This window comes from Schistocerca cancellata, chromosome 3 (genome assembly GCF_023864275.1).
Source record: "Schistocerca cancellata isolate TAMUIC-IGC-003103 chromosome 3, iqSchCanc2.1, whole genome shotgun sequence".
Lineage (NCBI taxonomy): Eukaryota > Metazoa > Arthropoda > Insecta > Orthoptera > Acrididae > Schistocerca > Schistocerca cancellata.
The window spans coordinates 307,716,113-307,736,257 of record NC_064628.1 but is presented as its reverse complement, the minus strand read 5'-3'; the positions used below and the strand labels follow the sequence as shown (position 1 = coordinate 307,736,257).

The 20,145-nt window shown below is 39.4% G+C and overlaps 1 protein-coding gene across 1 annotated transcript in view; it reads right to left on the bottom strand.

Moving 5' to 3' along the window:
* Positions 1–20,145, bottom strand: part of LOC126176703 (uncharacterized) — a 244,902-nt gene that overhangs the window by 37,278 nt on the left and 187,479 nt on the right. Inside the window, exon 9 of the mRNA XM_049923870.1 lies at positions 6,504–6,683. Coding sequence (XP_049779827.1) covers positions 6,504–6,683 — 180 coding nt within the window. The remainder of the gene's footprint in view (positions 1–6,503; positions 6,684–20,145) is intronic.

The following is a 20,145-nucleotide window of genomic DNA, read 5'->3' as shown; positions in this document are numbered from 1 at the left end:
TGAAAAATCATTATTATTATTTCTCTTGTTCTCTCAGCTGGTGAGTCACTATCATATTGGTAACTGAATGACTTATTTCTCCTTTTTGACTGCCTTCAAACTATTGCTCTTCCCTCCCTGAGGAAGGAACTAACAGTTCTGAAAGTAGGGCAGTTTTTTTATTGGTATGTGTCTAAAGGCAGGACTTAGAATTATACCTCCAAAAGATAAGTACTGATGACCATTCTGTTGACTTACAATTTTATCATTTTTTTGTGTGATTTTGATACAAAGATCATTAATATATTGATGAAAAAGTAAGGGCCATAGATGGTACTTTGTGAAACACCCCACACAACTGTTATCCAGTCTGATAGGCTGATAGCATGATACAAAAGTTTTCTAAACAGACGCCCATTGTTTATTAGCAGAGAAATATAACTTGAGTCATTCTGCATAATAAAATTTTAATTTATTTAAGTGGATGTCATGATTTATGCACTCAAATGCCTTTGTCAGATGGCAGAAAATAATGGGGGGCATGCAGTTTGTTGTACAATGAATGAAGTAAATTTTTCAGTCTATGTGTCAATAATTTTAACAATATCAGATCCCTTTAGAAATGCAACTGTGACTTCAAAAATTGTTATTTGGACTCAAATTTTTAAGCTGCCACTCATGTAGTGCCTTCCCCAAATTTTTGGACAATGCTGACGAAAGTGAAATTTAATATACATTTGACTGTATTTTGTTATCTCCTTTCTTGCACAGGGACTTTACTATAACATTTTTTAACCAATTGGATGAAGTTCCAGTGATGAATGACTGCAAATGAACATAAAATCAAATATAATTAAACCTATATAAAAGTATATTAATTACTTATCTTTATATTTTTCACAACCATTAGAGCTTTCATTTTAATTTTGAATATTTCCAGGGCAACCTTATATGGATTGACGTAGTAAAATAAGTAATAGGAAAAGCAGTAGCAAGACTGAGACATTCATAAGAAGAATCATGTGCTGACATAACATTCGCCTCTGTTCTGATGCATTTGAACTCCCATGTGCACCTCTGCTGCTGGTGCTGCGGGCAGCATGACTGTGGTGCTTCTTAAATGTAGCTGCCTGCCATTTGCTGTGGAGTGACAACATGAGCTCTTTTCTACCAGTATTGTGTGAGGTTGGCTTTTGTCAGTAGATTTTGCTGAGAAACTGCAGAGTTCATCCATAAGGTTGGTTAAATTTCTCAGTGACATCAGAGGAAGTTTTATTTCAAATTTTCATGCAAGAAAGCCTGTACGTTTTGCAAGCATTAGGTGAATGGAAGGTCAGGGCATCAAAATAAGTTACTAACTCAGTTGATACCGATGTTCCAGCTAATTATCTTGAATGCTTACCAGCCAAACAGTGGAAACAGATTATTGATGCACTTACTGACAGATTAGGTGATATTAAAGAAGCAGAGTAAAAAACTAAATGAATGGACAACATACTTGTGTGGCCTCTCCATTCAAATTGTACCCACCGAGGATGAGACAGTTAAAGGTGCTATTGATGAGATGTTAAATATGGCAGTTATTAGGCCACACAAATCCCCATACTCCTCTCCTATATATGTGGTGAGTAGGCCCCTGTGCAGTGTGAGATCACTTGCTTCTTGATTATCGGGCTCTCAATAAGAAAGTAGTTTTTCAGTTTATACCCTTTCCTGATTCGCATCTGTGCCTACCATAGTTCCAAAGGACAAATGACTTGACCACCTTTGACTTAAATCAAGCCTGCTATCAAATTCTGCTAACTGAGAAGTCTAAGTCTTGTCTACAGGGGCAGTCGTGCTGTCGAATATACTGGATTAAAGTTTTTTCTGACCTCAGATTTGAGAGTGTCTATCATTATCTTGGTGATCTTCAGTGAGAACTTTCAGAAACATGTAGCCCACATGATGGAGGAGCCTCAACAGTTGTGTGGGGCTGGATTCATGGATAAACCTTCAAAGGCTAGATTTACTCAGCCTGAAATTTCATATTTAGGTTATATTATTTCTAACCAAGGTATTAAAATTGATCAGATCTGGACAAAGGCTATTTATTCTTGCCCCTACCCAAAAATATAAAAGCCTGGCTTGTTACAATGGCATGGCAAATTACTTCTCTAAATTTATTTCTGATTTCTTGCAACTAGCAGGATCTTTAAATGATCTTCAGAAGAAAGGAAGGGAATTTAAGTCTGTCCGGACAAGTGATCTTTAAAGAAAACCCTGGTGAGCTCACCTTTATTATCCATGGTTGCCTTTAGCAAGGAATTTGTCATTCAAACTGATGCCTCCATGTCAGCAATCAAGGCGATCCTTTTGCAGGAAGGGGTGGTCAGAAGACAGCCTGCTGCTTATGCCACACATAAGCTGTCTCCAGCAGAAGATAAATATTCTGTATATGAGCTGGAGGTACTGAAGGTTTTGTTTGGTCTCAAGAAGTTTAAACAAAAGTTAGAATATCAACTATTTCTCTTAGAAACTGTCAATCGTGTGCTCAGTTGGGTATTGGCCAGGCCAAGGCAAATGGGCAAATTGTTAGGTCATCAATAGGTATCTCAGACTTCCAGTTTAGGATTAGGCATGTTTGTGAAAGTGATAACATCATGGCCAATGGTTTGAGTTGTGTGTTTAAGGAGCAGGAAGAAAACCTTGATGAAGACTTCCTAGGAGAGTGCTCACCAGAACCATTCAATAATCAAAGCTGTCCTATCCTTAATAGGTTTCCATTGCTCTTCAAAGATGTTGTGGCACAACAAGATGTAGACCCTGAGTTAAAATCTCTTAAGGAAATTATAAAGAAGGGCAAAGTGGCTAAGACCTATTGTTTGAAGGGAAATGTATTGTATCATTTAGGCCATGGGAATTGAGGTGATAAGGTCATGCTACTGAATGATCAAGTTTCTTTAGCCTTCAGATATTACCACAAAACCGCAGTTGGTCGTCATTTGGGTAGTTTCAAAATCTGAATGAAGGTTAGAGAAAATTTCATTTGGAAGGGAATGGATGAACAGATTAAGTCATTGGTGTTGGGGCATGAAATTTGTGGTATTAGCAGACCTGTATTAAATACATGGCAAGGGACTCTATTTTTCGATACAGTTAAGGAACCTATGCAGAAATTATATGTGGACTACAGTGGGTCTTTCCCACACTCAAAAGAGAGTGACCGGTGTATCTGCATGTGTAGATGCATTTACACATTTATTCTGAAGGGCTTGTGATGCAGTGCCTTCAGAAAATTTAAAAATACTTCATAAAAAAGAAGAAAGTCATATTTTGAATGTATTAGAGGAAGCAGAAATTTTTAGATACAAAAAGAAAATGCACCATTCATGTTGAATAACTAATTAAAATTAAAGTACTGTAGCATTCTAGCTAATTTTGATTGTTTATATGATTAGGTATTAATACATAATAAAATTCTGTATTATTCTTGCTTGTAATGGTAGTGACCCAGCATTCCTAGCCATGAGTATATGAAGTCACAATGCTACATGGATGGCTTCTGTTCTACCAGCCAGCTAGTCTCTCTTTGTCATTCACCCAGGTCACTTTTAATTTGCCTGACACCAGACTGCCCTGCCATCACACCACTAAGAAATTGCCACCTGATACATTACACATAGTACTTTGCATAGTGCCATGACTGATCATGATAGCAGTGATGTTTTTTATCACCACACTGGCCCCTTTAAAACATTTTTGCATCCACTCACCAAAAAGTATTTTTCTTTTCTCTTTTTAGATGTAGCCAAATTAAAAAAAAACATGGCTCTATGATCACTAGTTTAACCAACCAACAGTTTGTCCTAAATGAATGGAGCATGCCCTCATTACCTTTCACTCACCATACTACTGACAATATTCACTGAATCATAAATTTTGATTAGGAGAGATGGGAATGCCTATTATCTTTTAGCATTGTGACTATATTTTAGACATTCCTTTATAAATTTTAATATCCATGTAGGATGCACCCAATGATGCAGCTTTAGATTGCAAAACCGGTTGTGTTTTAATAAACAAGATTTTTACCAGCTGTTAGTGGAATTCTTCCGTAAACAATAGGTTACTTGTCATGCCCACACAGAATGCTGCATGTCCCAGTCACATTAATGCAACCACCCTGAATAACTATCTTTTGCAGCATGGATATGATGGAAGAGAGTCAATGAGCTTCTGGAAGATACCAACAGCAATGTGGGGACCTGCTGACTCCAGTGCCATGATTAGCTGTTCTAGAAATCTAGGTTGAGGACTCATAGGATGAACAGTTCAATCACAGTGGTCACACAGATTTGCAATTGGGCATAAACCTGGGAGTTTGGTGGCCAGGGGACTACAGTAAACTCATCTACAAATCACATAAGTACACTATAAGCTGTGTGACACATTGCATTGTGCCAAGAATAAACAAACTGCATGTATTTGTGGACACAGTCTGTAAGGATAGATGCATACTTGTGTTGACACATTGTGCCTCCCGGAATGATAGGATCACCCACGGCTAGCCACAAACACAATCTCCAGACAATAACACTCCCTCATGTGGCCTGCATCCTTATGACAGTTGTTGCAGGGCTGTACACACCAACAGCCATCTGTCAGATGGAGCATTAAACATGTTTCATGTGTGAAAAGGTCATCCGTGACAATTCAGTTTATGTCCAAAAGTAGTATTTGTTGTGCAAACTCCTGCCTTCATCGCCAACAAACAGCAGTCAGTGTGGGTGCATGAACCAGGCACCTGCTGTGGAGACCCATGGCAGGGACAATCTTCACCCTTTCCTCCATAACCTCAATACCTACTTCCAAGTCCACCTCACCTTGTACTTCTCACCTCAACAAGTCATATTCCTAGATGATACTCTCCACCTCTTAGATGGCTCCATAACTATGTCCATTTACAAGCACACCAAAAGTACCTCAACTTGGACACCTGTCAGTCATTTCATGTCACCTCTCCATTTGTGGATGCCACATCTGTGATGGAAGCAGGAATTGTTGAAACATACTGATAACCTTATCAGAGCCTTTATTAGAAGACAGTATCCTCTTCTGCTCATCCGTAAATAAATGTCCCATGCTGTCTCTCCTCTGACACCAGTAAACTGTTTAACCAGCCACTGACCAGCACTCCTCTGAACATTTAATGTCACCTTAACCTTGGATAGCTCAATCACATCCTTTACCAGAGCTTTGACAACCTCTTGCCATGTCCTGGGATGAAGAATACCCTACTCTAATCACCCAAAGTTGTGTTGCAGCACCCACCCAACCTACAGAATACTCTTGTCCATTCCCTTTGCAATCCTGCTCCCAATTGTCCATTCCCTTTCCAATCCTGCTCCCAATCCTGCAGGCTATGGGTAATTCTCTTGTGGTCGACCCATGTGCAATACCTGTCACATAAATTTACCCACCACCTCCTACTGCAGCCTTGTCAAAGGCCTTTTGTACCCTATAAAAGTCAGGGCCACGTGTGAAAGTAGCCATGTTACATCAGCTATGCTGCAGTATTCTATGTGGGCATGACAAGTAACCTACTGTTTGCTCTCTAGAATGTCCACTACCAAACTATGTGAAACTGCCAACTTGGCCATCAAATCACCAAACATTCTGCACACCACAAGAAGTCTTCAACAGTTGCTTCACCACATGAGCCATTTGGATACTTCCTTCCACCACTAGTTTCTTTACACTACGTAGATGGGAATTGTCTCTACAGCATACCCTGTGTTCTCATGATCCCTTTGGTCTAAACCTGTGCTAAGTTGATTCCCACTAACTCACATTACCTTTTTGCTGATCTCTTCACTCCACACCACTCCTTCCGTGTCTGTCCAAATCATTTTCTACCTTCTCCCACCACTCTTCCTCCAGCCCCATGTGGTCTCTCTTTCTCTCTCTTGCCACCTCCCCACTCTTTTCCACCACTCTCCCTTTACCTCTTCCCTCCCTGTGTTACTCTCTGTACTTCCACCTTCCCCTAATTTCCTCCCTTCCCTCCCCCTCATCTGCCTCTCTCTTGCTCTATCTCTTATATGCTCTACGGAGCTGAGTCATCCATTGACTGACCTCCCTCACAGCATCCCACTACTCCTGCTTGCTTCCCTACACCATTCCCATTTCCATTTGCCCAGGCAACTACTATCAACAATTAACAGGCATACATCTTCTTTTAGCTTTGTGTGCTGCATTTATTCAGTCAACAGTCAGTCTCACCACAGTGTGTGCATTTTGGTGTTGGTGTCAATGTGTGTGTGTGTAACTGTGTGCACTTTTATTAGGGAAAGTGTAAGAACTCAAAAGCTAGTGTAAATACTGTTTTCTGTCAACGTGTTTCTATGGACCACACATCAGTCAGTTATAAGTGAGTGCTTGGCTTTTAATCACTTTATGTATTATTCCATCCATGAATTTCCATTGTTGCTTAACTTTATTTCTGATAGCCAAATTAAATGCTATTACAAAAGTATGCTTACCTTGAGTACAATGGCTGCAAATACGAAAATGAAAATAATGTTAATCAGTGTCAGACATAAGCTTACTGATCCTAGAATTGCAAGCTCAGTGACAGCATCATCTGAGTATTTAAGTGGTTTCTTCAGTACAGGTGATTTGCCATAAATGCAATAAGTACACGTCAAAGCCCACAGAAGTCCCTGCAACAGAGATAATTTTTCATAGTATTATTTCAGTTTTAAAGAAAAAATAAGGAAGCTGGTACGCAGAATATAAAAAAAAAGAGTACGCAGAATATAAAAAAAAAGAGCTACAAATTTGTGCACTGTACCCTACTGCTAATTTCAAAAGTAACAGCATGTGTCTTTCTACGTTTCCAGATGACATTAAAATTTCAGTTTTACCAATTTCCTCAAGCTTTCTCTTTGGATTTGTTTCTCTAATATAAGATAAACAAGCTCTTAACATATTCATCTTGGTTTTCTGATGAGATGAATCAGCATCAAATCAATGTAAAATTAGAAACATTCGAGCTCAACAAGGAGGCTTACCAAACAATTATTCACCCCAAAAATCATTCAGGCTGGAATATAAAGGGGAGAAGTACAGTGGTACAAAAAGTACCCTTTGCTGCACACCTTAAAGTGGCTTGTGGAGTATATATGTAGACATTCTTTGGATTCCAGGAGTGCTACTGAAGAAAGGACATACTATTTTGATAAGAATGACTCACATCATTTTCTGACAAAGTGTCAAGATGACATATGTACATGTCATTCTGATACTATGTCACAAGATCACAAAATGAATCTTTTTGAAATATTGTTCCTTCTCAAAGAACACATTCAACTGGATAGCAGAAAATTTTAGAATTGTCAAACAAGTAGTTTGTTCCAAATGTAGAGTTCTCCCTGCATTTCTTTAATTTTATTTCATTATGTATTTTGATACTATGCTACTGTGATTCATCTTTTTGGCAAGGAGTTACTTCTTTCAACCTTTAATATCTTTAAAAGATCTGTACATGTTATTTTGGATTTGGTGTCAGAGATCTCATAACACATTACCAGCTCAGCTGCGTGTAATTTTTATATGCTGCTTCACAGTGTATTAAAAGAAACTGCGTTTTCAATATAATGTATCTTTTTGAAATTGGACTGTGACACACATAAGGTAATAAATCCAAATAAAATTCCTCATGTTACCAGTGAACTCCTTATTGTGGCATATTAGTGCAAGGTTATTATTCTACCCTGAACTGCATCTTTGAATTGGGGCAAGTTTCAGCTCTATGCTGATCAAGTCAGAGGTGGCGGAAGGGCAACTCACTACAGCGATTTCTTGAATTATGTTGGTAAGGTAGACCAGAACATTAGATTACAGTCAAGCTTTCCAAATCAGTGAAAAGGTCCAGGAGACATTGCAGGTCTGATTGTCTCAGTCCAGTTGTCTTCAACTGCTTCTATACTTTGAAGACTAAGGACAAAAGCATTCAGACATCCAAATAAGTTCCAAAGCAGTGTAGGAAGAAAAGGCCAAAATGGTAGTATTGCTGGGTAGTAATCATGAGAGGAGAACATCAAAATGAATTCAGAACTCTCTGGGTAGTGAATATCAGGCTACTCATGTTTTGTAAGCATAATGCATTTCTTTTAGGAAGGATATTGGAAAAGAAGATTATGTAATAATATTAGGTGATGAGATTCTGCACCATATCCTATTAGGGATGACATCAGTGGTGTTTCTGAAAAAGCTCCTCACACTAGAGTGAAGAGTATGTCGCCCTCTGATGATAAGCCATGAATGAAGTGCTCTGTGGACTGTGTTAATACAGAGCATGGAAAATTGCTGAGGTGAGAGGGACATTCACACATGGTTGAAGTGATGCATCACCTCTCACTCAGGTGCATCATACATGGCACTGTTCACATCTCAATGCTTCTGGTAAGAGGGTACTTGCACAACATCCAGTCTGATCAAAGCAGTATTTACTGTATCCCAGTAATTTCCAATGTGCTCTGTATGCTTTCTTATAGGATAAATTCATTTAAAATACAGATCTGAAGAGTAAATGTAGTTACAGTTGTTGAACTAGTACAACAAAATACTGTAAGATGAATAAAGCTGAAGGTATTTAGTGTCTTTCATTGAAATATAAGAATCCTTGCAAATGAAATTCTCATATCCACTCAGGAAAATGAAAAAGCAGATGGAATTTCAGCAGATTTGTGCATATCACAATATCATATGTAAATCACTGAAATTGAACAGATTCACATTGCTGTATACAAGCTAATACCAAACTTCTGTAGAATGAATAAGAGTAAAGAAGGAATGTCTACACATGCAAAAAATGCTGTTAAGTCCCAGGACTTTCAGGTCACCAAAAATTATGCTGAACTACTTTTTGAACACTGTGCCATGATAGTGGATTGTAAACACACAAGCTTCTAGCACTGACAGTTTACAGATGACCAGCACGGAGTATATTTATGAATTATTTAGGAATAAAGGAGATGTCTCACCTAAAGGCAGAAGTGCTGCATTGTCATACACACACAAAAGGTACAGAGATTTACTCTGCTAGCTTTCAGAAAGGACTTACTTTCTGAATCTGTAGGAGAAACATGTGACACACACACACACACACACACACACACACACACACACACACACTCATAAGCACATGCCTGTCTCCATACATTAAGCTCATTTGACTGCCAGCTCTTTCCTGGCACATGGTGAGTGTACTGGGTTGAGGTGGGGTGCAGTGTGGGGTGGCATGAGGAATGGAGAGAGGTGGGAGGCATGAAGGGGTTTGTGGGGAAAGCACCTAGCAGCTCATGGAAGAGTGGGGTGCTGTCTGTGGGTTAGCTAGGGGTGCAGGTGGACACACACACACACACACACACACACACACACACACACACAGTATTAGTTGGGGAGGGGGGGGCAGTAAGTTACCTTAGGTTTAGGTCAGAGAGGTTATGGGAACAAAGGATGTGCTGTAAGGATAGCTCCCATCTGTGCAGCTCAGAAAAGCTGGGGTGGTGAGGAGCATCCATATGGCATGGGTTGTGAAGCAGCCATTCAAATCTTGCATGTTGTGCTCCACTGCATATTGTGCCACAGGGTGGGCCACCTAGTTTTTGGGAACAGTTTGATGGTGGCCATTCATTGTGATTGACAGCTGGCTGTTTGTGATACCAATGTAAACTGCTGTGCAGTGGTTGCAGCTGAGTTGGTATATAACATGGCTGCTTTCACAGGTGGCCTGGCCTCTGATGAGGTAGGATAAGCCTGTGATGGGACTGGATAGGAGGTGCTGGGTGGGTGGACAGGACAGGTCTTGCATCTGGGTGTCCCACGAGTGAATGATCCCTGTGATAGGGGATTGGGGGTGGACTAGGATGTTGTGGAGGTTGGGTGGGCAGCAGAACACCACTTTGGGAGGGGATGGCAGTATCTTGGGTAGGATGTCTTTCATTTCAGGGCACGATGATAAATAATCGAAGTTCTGACAAAGGACATGGTTCAGTCATACCAGTCCCGGGTGGGACTGGGTGACAAATGAGGCGCTTCTTTGTGGTTGGTTCTTGGGATAGATGTGAGGTGGTATGCACATACACACACACACACACACACACACACACACACACACACACACACACACACTATTTTGTGGGGGACCACGAATTACCTTAGGTTTAGGCCAGAGAGTTTACGGGATCGAAGGATGTGCTCTAAGACTAGCTCCTATCTGCACAGCTCAAAAAATCTGGTGGTGGTTGGGAGGATCCAGATGGTATGGTTTGTGAAGCAGCCACTGAAATCTCACATGTTGTGCTCCACTGCATGTTGTGCCACAAATAACCTAAATTGGAACGATCTCATAGATAATGTTGTGGATAGAGCAAACCAAAGTCTGCAATTCATTGGCAGAACACTTAGAAAGTGCAACAGGTCTACTAAAGAGACTGCTTACACTACACTTGTCTGCCCTATTCTGGAGTATTGCTGTGTGGTGTGGGATCCACATCAGGTGGGACGGATGACATAAAAAAAGTTCAAACAAGGGCAGCTTGTTTTGTATTATCATTCAATAGGGCAGACAGTGCCACAGACATGATTCATGAATAGGAGTGGCAACCATTTAAAAAAAGGCATTTTTCATTGTGACGGGATCTCGTGAAATTTCAATCACCAGTTTTCTCCCCTGACTGCAAAAACATTCTGTTGGCGCCCACCTACACAGGGAGAAATGATCATCACAGTAAAATAAAAGAAATTAGGGTTTGCACAGACAAATTTAAGTGCTCGTTTCTCCTGTGCACTGTTCAGGAGTGAAATGGTAGAGAGGCAGCTTGAAGGTGGTTCATTAAACCCTCTGCCAGGCACTTTATTGTGAATAGCAGAATAATCACATAGATGTAGATGTAGATGTAGATGGGTGGTCCACCTTGTTTTGTTGACCCCATCCCTGAAGTCCAACATAACCTCCAATCCCTGCTGAAATCCTTAGGCTCTTCCCAAAACCTCTTCCCTGAATCTGTCTCTCTGCTCATCTCAACAACAGCCCACTCACCCACCTTCTACATGCTCCCCAAAATCCACAAACATAACAATCCTGGACACCCCTTTTTGGCTGGTTACAGTACCCCCATCGAATGAATCTTGACCCTTGTTGACCAACACCTGAAGCCAATTGTCCAAAACCTAGCCTGCCACGTTAAAGATACCACCAATTCCTGCACTGGCTCTCCACCATCCCCACACCCTTACCTCACAGTCCGTACTCATCACAGTATAAGCAGCTTCGTTACACACCAGTATCCCTCATGCCCATTGGCCTTGCCATGATTGGACACTACCTCTCTGAACAGCCTGCAGATTCCAAACCAACCACTCCATTCCTCATACACCTAATGAACTACATCCTAGCCCATAACAACTTCACCTTTGAAGGGAAGGTATTCAAACAAATTTTTGGCACAGCCATGGGCATCCACATGGCAACCTCCTATACCAACCTCTTCATGGACCACCTAGAGGAAACATTGTTAGCTTTCCCTGGTATCATACAAGTTTATTTACATCATCTTTGTAATCTGGATCCAAGGCCAGGACACTTTATCCCCATTCCTCCACTCTCTAAACACGTTCTCTCCCATCCACTTCACCTGGTTCTCCTCCATCCATCATGCCACCTTCCTAGATGTCGATGTCCTCCTCTCAAATGGCTCCACCCACACCTCAGTCCACATCAAACCCATCAATCAACACCAGTATCTGCACTTCGATAGCTGTCACCCTTTCCACACCAAAAGATCCCTCCCATACAGCCTGGCCACCAATGGCAGATGCATCTGCAGTGATGAGAACTCCCTTGCCCAGTATGCAAAAGGCACGTAAAGGCCTTTGCAGATAGGCAGTACCCCCCAAGACCTAATACATAAACATGTCTCCCATGCCATATCCCCACACATACCTGATCCTCACATCCATTCCAAGAACCAACCACAAAGTAGCACCCTGACTGTCACCCAATACCACCCAGGATTGGAACGACTGAACCATGTCCTTTGTCAGGGCTTTGGTTATCTATCATCATGCCCTGAAATGAGGGACATCCTACCCAAGATACTTCAATTTCCTCCCAAAGTGGTGTTCCACCACCCATCCAAACCCCACAACATCCTATACCATCCCTATGCCATTCAAACCCCCAGTCCCCTGCCATAGGGATCATACCCTTGTAGAACACTCAGATGCAAGACCTGCCCTATCCACCCACATACCAGCTCTGCTGCAACCACTGTGCAGAATTTTACATTGGTATGACAACCAGCCAGCTGTTAACCAGAATGAATGGCCACCATCAAACCGTTGGTGGACCACCCAATGGCACAACATGCAGCAGAGTGCAACATGTGAGATTTCAGTGCCTGCATCTGGATCCTCCCCACCACCACCAGCTTTTCTGAGCTGCACAGATCGGAGCTATCCTTACAGCACATCCTTCACTCCCATAACCTTCCTTGGGTTGGCAGCCCTGCACCAGGCGAGACGCGTGAGTTTCTGCTGCCATACAGGTAAATGATTTAGACTGTAATAAAACTCAGTTTAGTTCAGGAAGCTAGTTTAAAACATATATTAGTGTGTTTTGCAAGCTTTATATTAAATTTTTCACTTCTCTTTACGTATTATTCCAGAGAACGTGAAAGGAACATAAAGTAGGGTTACGATCGTATTCTTGCATACATTTTAGTGCAGTAAAACTTATAGAATCTCATTTAATTTTTCTGTTCCATTGCAGCAATATAAGAAAAGCATATCCCTTTGTTGTTTAACTCATATTTTGTGAAACACAGTGTAACTTTTAAGTTCTGGTATCTGGAAACTTTACACATACGGTAGTAGCTTTGTTTACATACAGTTGCGACTAGGCCTAATTTTTGTAAACATGCTTTTCTTCTTTTTTTTGGTAATCTAACTTATTGTCACTAAAGTAAGTTTGTTCACATATGATTGAGACTAGAGCTAATCTTTTGTAAATGTGATTTCTTGTTTTTCAGTAATTTGACTTATTCTCACTAAAGTAAGATTTTTACCATGAGTGAAAAGTGCCTGACGTGCAGTAGAATTGTTAGCTCTGGGGTTTGTGTGATGGGTGCAGTAGTTTTTTCCATTGAGGTGACTGTAGTGGCGTGTGAAATGGGGAAGTGGATCAGACTCATCAGTGGTTCTGTAGGATATGCAGTAGAGATAGGAAAATAGTGGAAGAGGAGGGGAAAATTGCTGCCTTTCAGGCACAGTTACAGCAGGCTAAGAAAGATCTGAACAGAGTAAGGAGGGAGAAGGGTAAAGAGAGGCAGAAAGTGGCAACAGGTAACAGAAGTAACATATGTAAAACTTTGTCAGACAGCTTTATGGTGAATTGGAAGAATAAGTTTGACCTGTTGCTTCAGTTAGAAACTGATGAGCCTCAGACAGAGGTAGGTGTAGAGAGTGCACAACAAACTTTCAGTAGCAAATTGAATAAGAATGTAGGGAAGTCAGCAAAGAGAAAGAAGGTTTTGTTGTTAGGTAGTTCACATGCCAGAGGTGTAGGTCAACTTTTGCAGGACCAGTTAGGATCAGAATACCAGATCACAAATTTTTTCAAACCTAGTGCTGGTCTCAGTCAGATGGTGGTGATTGAGAAGTTTAGTGAATTTGTGCCTCCAGTTATTTCGAATTTTCAAATATTATCCGGCATCAATAGCAAGAAGATGATCAACAAAAGTGCTTCGCAAAGTTTCAAGTCTAGTGCCACGCAAAAAACCTGCAGTGAAAAATCATCCAGATCAAAATGTAAGTGTGTAACATGTGAAGTCCATCCTGACAAAGCAAAACTAGTTGAAACTATTAATTCGTTGCAAGAAATTGTGCGCAGATCCTTGGCAGAAAACAAAGTGTTAGCTGATAGACTCAAATGTCTTGAAAATGATCATAGAAAACTAAAAACCGCCAAGCAGGGCGTAAGTGAATTCGACAGAAATAAAGTGTATGCAGTGACCGAAGATTCCGTCGCCATTTCAAGTTTTCCAACACATTCTGGGTGTACTGGTAACGCTAACCATAGAGCAGTCATTTCATTGTCTTTAGTAATAAATTCTCCCGCCGTGCTCCAAAAAACAGTAGGCCTATCTACAAAAGATCAAATTGTGCACCATCTGAAAGAAAAGCCCGTTATTAAGCAAAATGTGGAACCTCGCCAGCCAAAACCGTCACTCATAAACAGAGGCAAGGTAAATTCAACATTCAAGATAATTAAAACTGGCGCTCGTCTTGACCAAGTGCTTTCAACTGTAAAGAATATCTCTTGAAAGACAATGAAGGAAAACTTCATTGTAATATGTGGTAGTGCAAATGACGTTGCACACAACGATGGTTTGCATGCTGTTAATGCCCTAAAATCTGCTCTAAACCATCTAAATGACTCAAACGTCATTGTTTTCGATACTCCACACAGGTATGACTTGCCTCAATTCTCCTGTGTAAACAGGGCAGTAGCAAATACAAACAGTCAATATGCAGAAATTTGCAACCATTACGCAAATGTACAAATGGTTAATGTCAACATTTTAGTAGAGATCTTTACACCACTCACGGCCTTCACCTCAATCGGCACGGAAAAAGTCACTTAGCGTCCATTATCTGTGAAATCGTCGTAAATGCTAGGAACAACATATACTCAAAACACACACATTCGAAGAATGAGTGCTCCACAACACAAGAAGACTGCAGGAATGGGTATAGACAGATGACATTGGACAAATGGCTGCTGAAAACACCATATAAAGCTGATTCTTCCCATGCTCCTTGTACATGGAAACAGACCAACTTGAATAAATGGATAGTGAAAAATACCAAAACCACTCTGATATTTCTTTTTTAGGGATAAATGTATAAGTGGTTCTGGTAGGGTGACACGTCCATCAAACGTTCAACAATCCAAACTCGCTTTCAAATTAATTCAGCAGAGCTTTCAAAGTCTTGGCAATAAGCACAACGAGTTGGATACCATTGCAGCAATTGATAACCCTGATGTTTTAGTTATAAGTGAACACTGGTACACAGATGAGCTAATTAGTGTATGTAAGCCACTTCCCATGATCTTTTGCTCTGCCTTCAGTAGAAAAGAGAAACGTGGTGGTGGGGTAGCTATCTTTGCAGCCAGTGGTAGTAATTATAGTGTAATAGATGTAAGTGCTTTCAGTGTTGAGGGTGTAATAGAACTAGCAGCAATTAATTATAAGTGGGGGAAAGAGAACTTAATTATTATAGGCCTATACAGACCTCCATCTGGTAGCCTAGATAGTTTCTTTGATGTTATGACCTGCTTGTTGACATTGACAGTAAACACTGCAATAAAAATGGCTGGGTTGACATAATACTAACTGGAGATATAAACATTGACTTGCTGTCCAATGACTCTGTATCTAAAAAACTAATGCTAATACTAGCTCAATTTAACTTAACATTTCTGATAAACGAGCCCACTAGAGAGGCCAATAGTGTAAAATCATGCATTGACAACATTATAACTAACATGTCCCACTGTACATGCAGTGCATCAGTTCTGAAGCTTGCCATTTCTGACCACCATGCAGTACAGGTACTGATAGAAGCTGAAAATCTTCATGTCAATAGAAAAGAGAAACAATATGTGACAAAAGAATCACCAATGATGACAATGTTAAAGATTTCAACAGTTTGCTGGAAAGCTTACAATGGGGTGAAAAAAACAGCATTGCTTTCAGTGATTTTTCATCAGATTTTTATTATTGCTTCAATGTCTCATGTCCAGAAATGACCTTTACAGTAAATGACTGCAAAAAGATACAAAAAAATAACTGGATAAATCATGAAGTAGAAACAGCAAGAGAGAAACTTAGACTTTTCAAATATGCAATGATAAATAATAACAATAATAATAGACTAAAGGTAAAGTTTAAGAACTACCAGGATTACTTTAAAGATCCTCTGCTAAAAACTAAAAGTAAATACGTAGCCACAATGTTAAGAACCTCTTCTAACACAGGTTAGAAGTAATAAATATAAAGTAATAAAGATATAAAGTAATAAATATGGAAAGTAATAAATAGCTTTAGGGATTGTAAGCACAGATCAATAAGTGATTATACTATAAACCATAAAGGGCATATCATGAAATGTCAATGTCAGATATGCAAATGTTTTTAATGAGTACCGTATTTACTCGAATCTAAGACGCACTCGAATCTAAGCCGCACCCGAAAAATGAGACTCGAAATCGAGGAAAAAAATTTTCCCGAATCTAAGCCGCACCTGAAATTTGAGACTCGAAATTCAAGGGGAGAGAAAAGTTTTAGGCCGCACCTCCAAATCAAAACAAAGTTGGTCCATTGTAATACGAGACACAATCTAGGTCGAATGAATGACGATACAGCTACAGGAGTTTGGTTCAAGTCGTAAGCTTAACAGTTAAGTTTTACCAGGTAGCCATTGCTATACGTCAGGCGCTTCGTCCGTATTTATACGGGTACCCTTCCTTTTCACGTGCTTCGTCTGGTTTGAATCGATTGCTTATTTTGCTTTGATCTGATAAGTGCCGTTTTCTTTGTTATAGGTGTTAACGTCACTCTGAGCTGAAAATGCATTACTGTACTGTGTCATGCATTGTTTGTCTCATTCTGATAGTGCGTGTTTACGGCCTGTCGCCGCGCGCGGCATGGCTTGCTTTTGTGCGCGCTACCGCCGCTTACAATTAAAAAAAAAGAAAAGAGAGGAATCGTCTCACTAGCGAAACAATGGCAAGAGACTGCTATTTGTTGTTACTTACACTGCTTTCTTTGATAATGATCAACAAGAACCAAATAATAGACTGCATATGATAGAATATGTTCTGAACGAGAGTTAGGCGAAAATTTTTCTCCGTTTGAAAATCTTTGCGGCCGCTTCTCTAGTACATCAAATTCTGCACAGGAATTAGTCATCTTAGATTTAAAAATCTAATCAGTTGCCGTGCTTAATTTCTGACTGTATCACTATTAGGCATAAGAAAAATACGAATGTAAACATGACACGATACGTATATTCTTCCGCGTTTGCTGTTGTCTCACTCTAGTTTCGTAGTTTATTAGGCAGATAGGATTTAAATGAAATAGCAGCAAACACGAAAGAATACGTGACATAATGTTTACATTCATATTATTCTTATGGTGAAGAGAATACTGCATGTGATTCACATTTCTTCAGGTTCCTATTAGCAACCACCTCTTCTCACAGGTAGTAAAAAATTTAACACGTAGAGTTGGCCATATTGAAAAACATCCCAAACAGTCTGGCCAGTCGGATTTTCGTAGTACATTGAAATTCTGCTACATTCGAAGATGAACAATACGGAATTTGTATTTACTTCGTTGGATAATGTACGAAAATGCAGTGGTCGAAACTCGGGGCGGAGAAAAAAGCTCGTCTTCCACTTTTTTTTTTAAATTTATTTACTGACGCAGAGATTTTGACGCCAGTATTTATCTCTGTGCCTACAAAGCATCCCCTTGTAGCGCTACATATATTCGACGGCAGAAGTTAGTTGTGGCGGCACCTACCAACATTTTTCAGAACTTCCACTTGCTTTGCACTCGATTCTAAGCCGCAGGCGGTTTTTTGGATTACAAAAACCGGAAAAAAAGTGCGGCTTAGATTCGAGTAAATACGGTACTTTTCTTGTGTCGGAAAATCTGTCAATGACCATTTTAAGAATCTTCAGCATAGATATAGGGACATTCCAATCATACAAAGCATATACTTGGCCCCAACCAATAACAAGGAAGTCAGAAACATAGTAATGTCATTAAAAAATACAAAATCAGCAGGCTATGATGGATTGTCTATCAGTACACTGAAAAGATACATAGACAACATATCTGATGCCATGGCCACAGCAGTAAATGATGTAATTGCATCAGGTTGTTTCCCAGATAGTCTAAAGACAGCACAAGTAACCCCGATTTACAAGAAAGGTGATAAATCCAAAATTGAAAACTACCACCCCATCTCAATCTTACCTGCAGTTTCTAAGGTAGTTGAGAAAGTTATTTATACTAGACTAATGACATTCCTGAGTCAAGACAATTTAATATTTGAAAATCAGAATGGCTTTATGAAAAACAAGTCAACATCAGTAGCAGTAGCTCAATTAATAGACTAAATAACAACAGCCATAGAGAACAAGGAGTGTTCCTTGATCTAGAAAAAGCTTTTGATTGTGTCAACATCACCATATTACTTGACAAGCTGTGGAACCTGGGTATCAGAGGAACTGGCTATGAGCTAATAAAATTGTATATGAGCAATAGAAAACAATTTGTCTTGCTTAAAACAAACAGTGGCTCTTACAAATCTAAAATTACTGATATCAAATATGGAGTGCCTCAAGGTTCTGTCTTGGGACCCCTCCTTTTCTTGATTTATGTTAATGATATACAGTATTGTTCTCCTAACTGTACAAACATATTGTATGCAGATGACACATCAATAGTGTGTAATTACAAAGACTATGAGAGTCTGGAGGTACTGCGCAACAGTGTAACTAATGAAATAGTCAAGTACTTTAATGAAAGCGATCTAAATGTAAGTGCTTCAGAGACTGCAATGATACAATTTAACACAAGGAAACAAATAGAATTTGACATGAAATTATCCATAGGAAATGACATTGTAAAAAAGGAAAAATGGACAAAGTTCTTGGGAATTACAATCCAGGACAGCCTCAAATGGGACATGCATATTGACTCCTTAGCATTTAAGCTGTCGAAGAATGTGTTTGCTATAAATATTATTAGCAAATATTGTAAGAACATGTGTGTACTAAAAACTGCTTATCATGCCCTATTCTCATCAAACTTAAACTATGCTGTAGAAATATGGGGTGCAACAACTCAAGCCAACCTAAGTACATTATTAATACTACAGAAAAAAGTTATCAGAATTATTTGTGGTGCCAAACCTCGAGAATCATGTCGGAATCTGTTCCCAAAATTAGGTGTGCTTACCATTATAGGTGTATACATACTGAAAGTTATATTGCTTGTGAAAACAATAAATCCAAATTTCAACTGTGACTTGCACCAGTACGATACAAGGCAAAAGTTCAGATACCATGTAAATAGCCACAGAACAGCTTTATATGAAAAAAATGCACTTCGTGCTGGGCTGAAGCTAGCCAATGCCCTACCGAAAAGTCTCATAACCCTTCCTACTAACAAATTAAAAGATCAGCTAAAAAGAATTCTAATTGAAAACCCTTTTTATTCTGTAGACGAGTATTATATCTCTATGAAAAGTGCTTCATAAGTATGTCAAGCTCATAGTTTTAAGTAACCTACAACTAATATAATGTTGATAAAAACAATATTTGTAATATTGAGATTGTATACTACCAAATGTAAAATCCATCAAAATGTAAAATTTATTAATACAAACAAATCTTTAGTTTTTAATTTATAAACTGATGTATTCAGAAGAATAATCTGAATGATGTCCTGAAACTGTATTATTTCTAGGGATTGTATTTGATTATTCGATGTTGAATAAATATCATTATTATTATTATTATTATTATTATTACAGAGGATTTAGATTCACTCTGTAAAGATTTTACCAAGGAAGACACTGTGGTTATTGTGGGTGGGCTGGGCGATAGTATTGACAGAGATGCTGGGTACAATATTGAGTGTGACTGGTAAAGATTGCATCACCAACGAGAAATACAAGTGTTGAGTTTATGTCTGTTCTGAGACACCAAGTGTCAAAATAAAGTTGATAGATGGACCATCTGTCAATTTGCATGTGCAGAGTACTCACAGTGCGCTGGATATTGTAGAGCAGAGGATTTCTCCGTCAGACTTTGATGGCTCAACTGAGGATGAGTGGAGTTGCCCAGTTGAAATATTGTGGAATGTATTGAACAATGACTGAATGCAAGACTGAAATTTGGTTGAACGTTCAATTCACCAAAAAATTTTTAAATTCACAGTATTTGTGTTATCATATATGAAGCTGCATTAATGACTTTCGCAAGTATTCCATTCCATCTACAGGATTTTTATTTTTTGCATTTATTTTACATCGTTT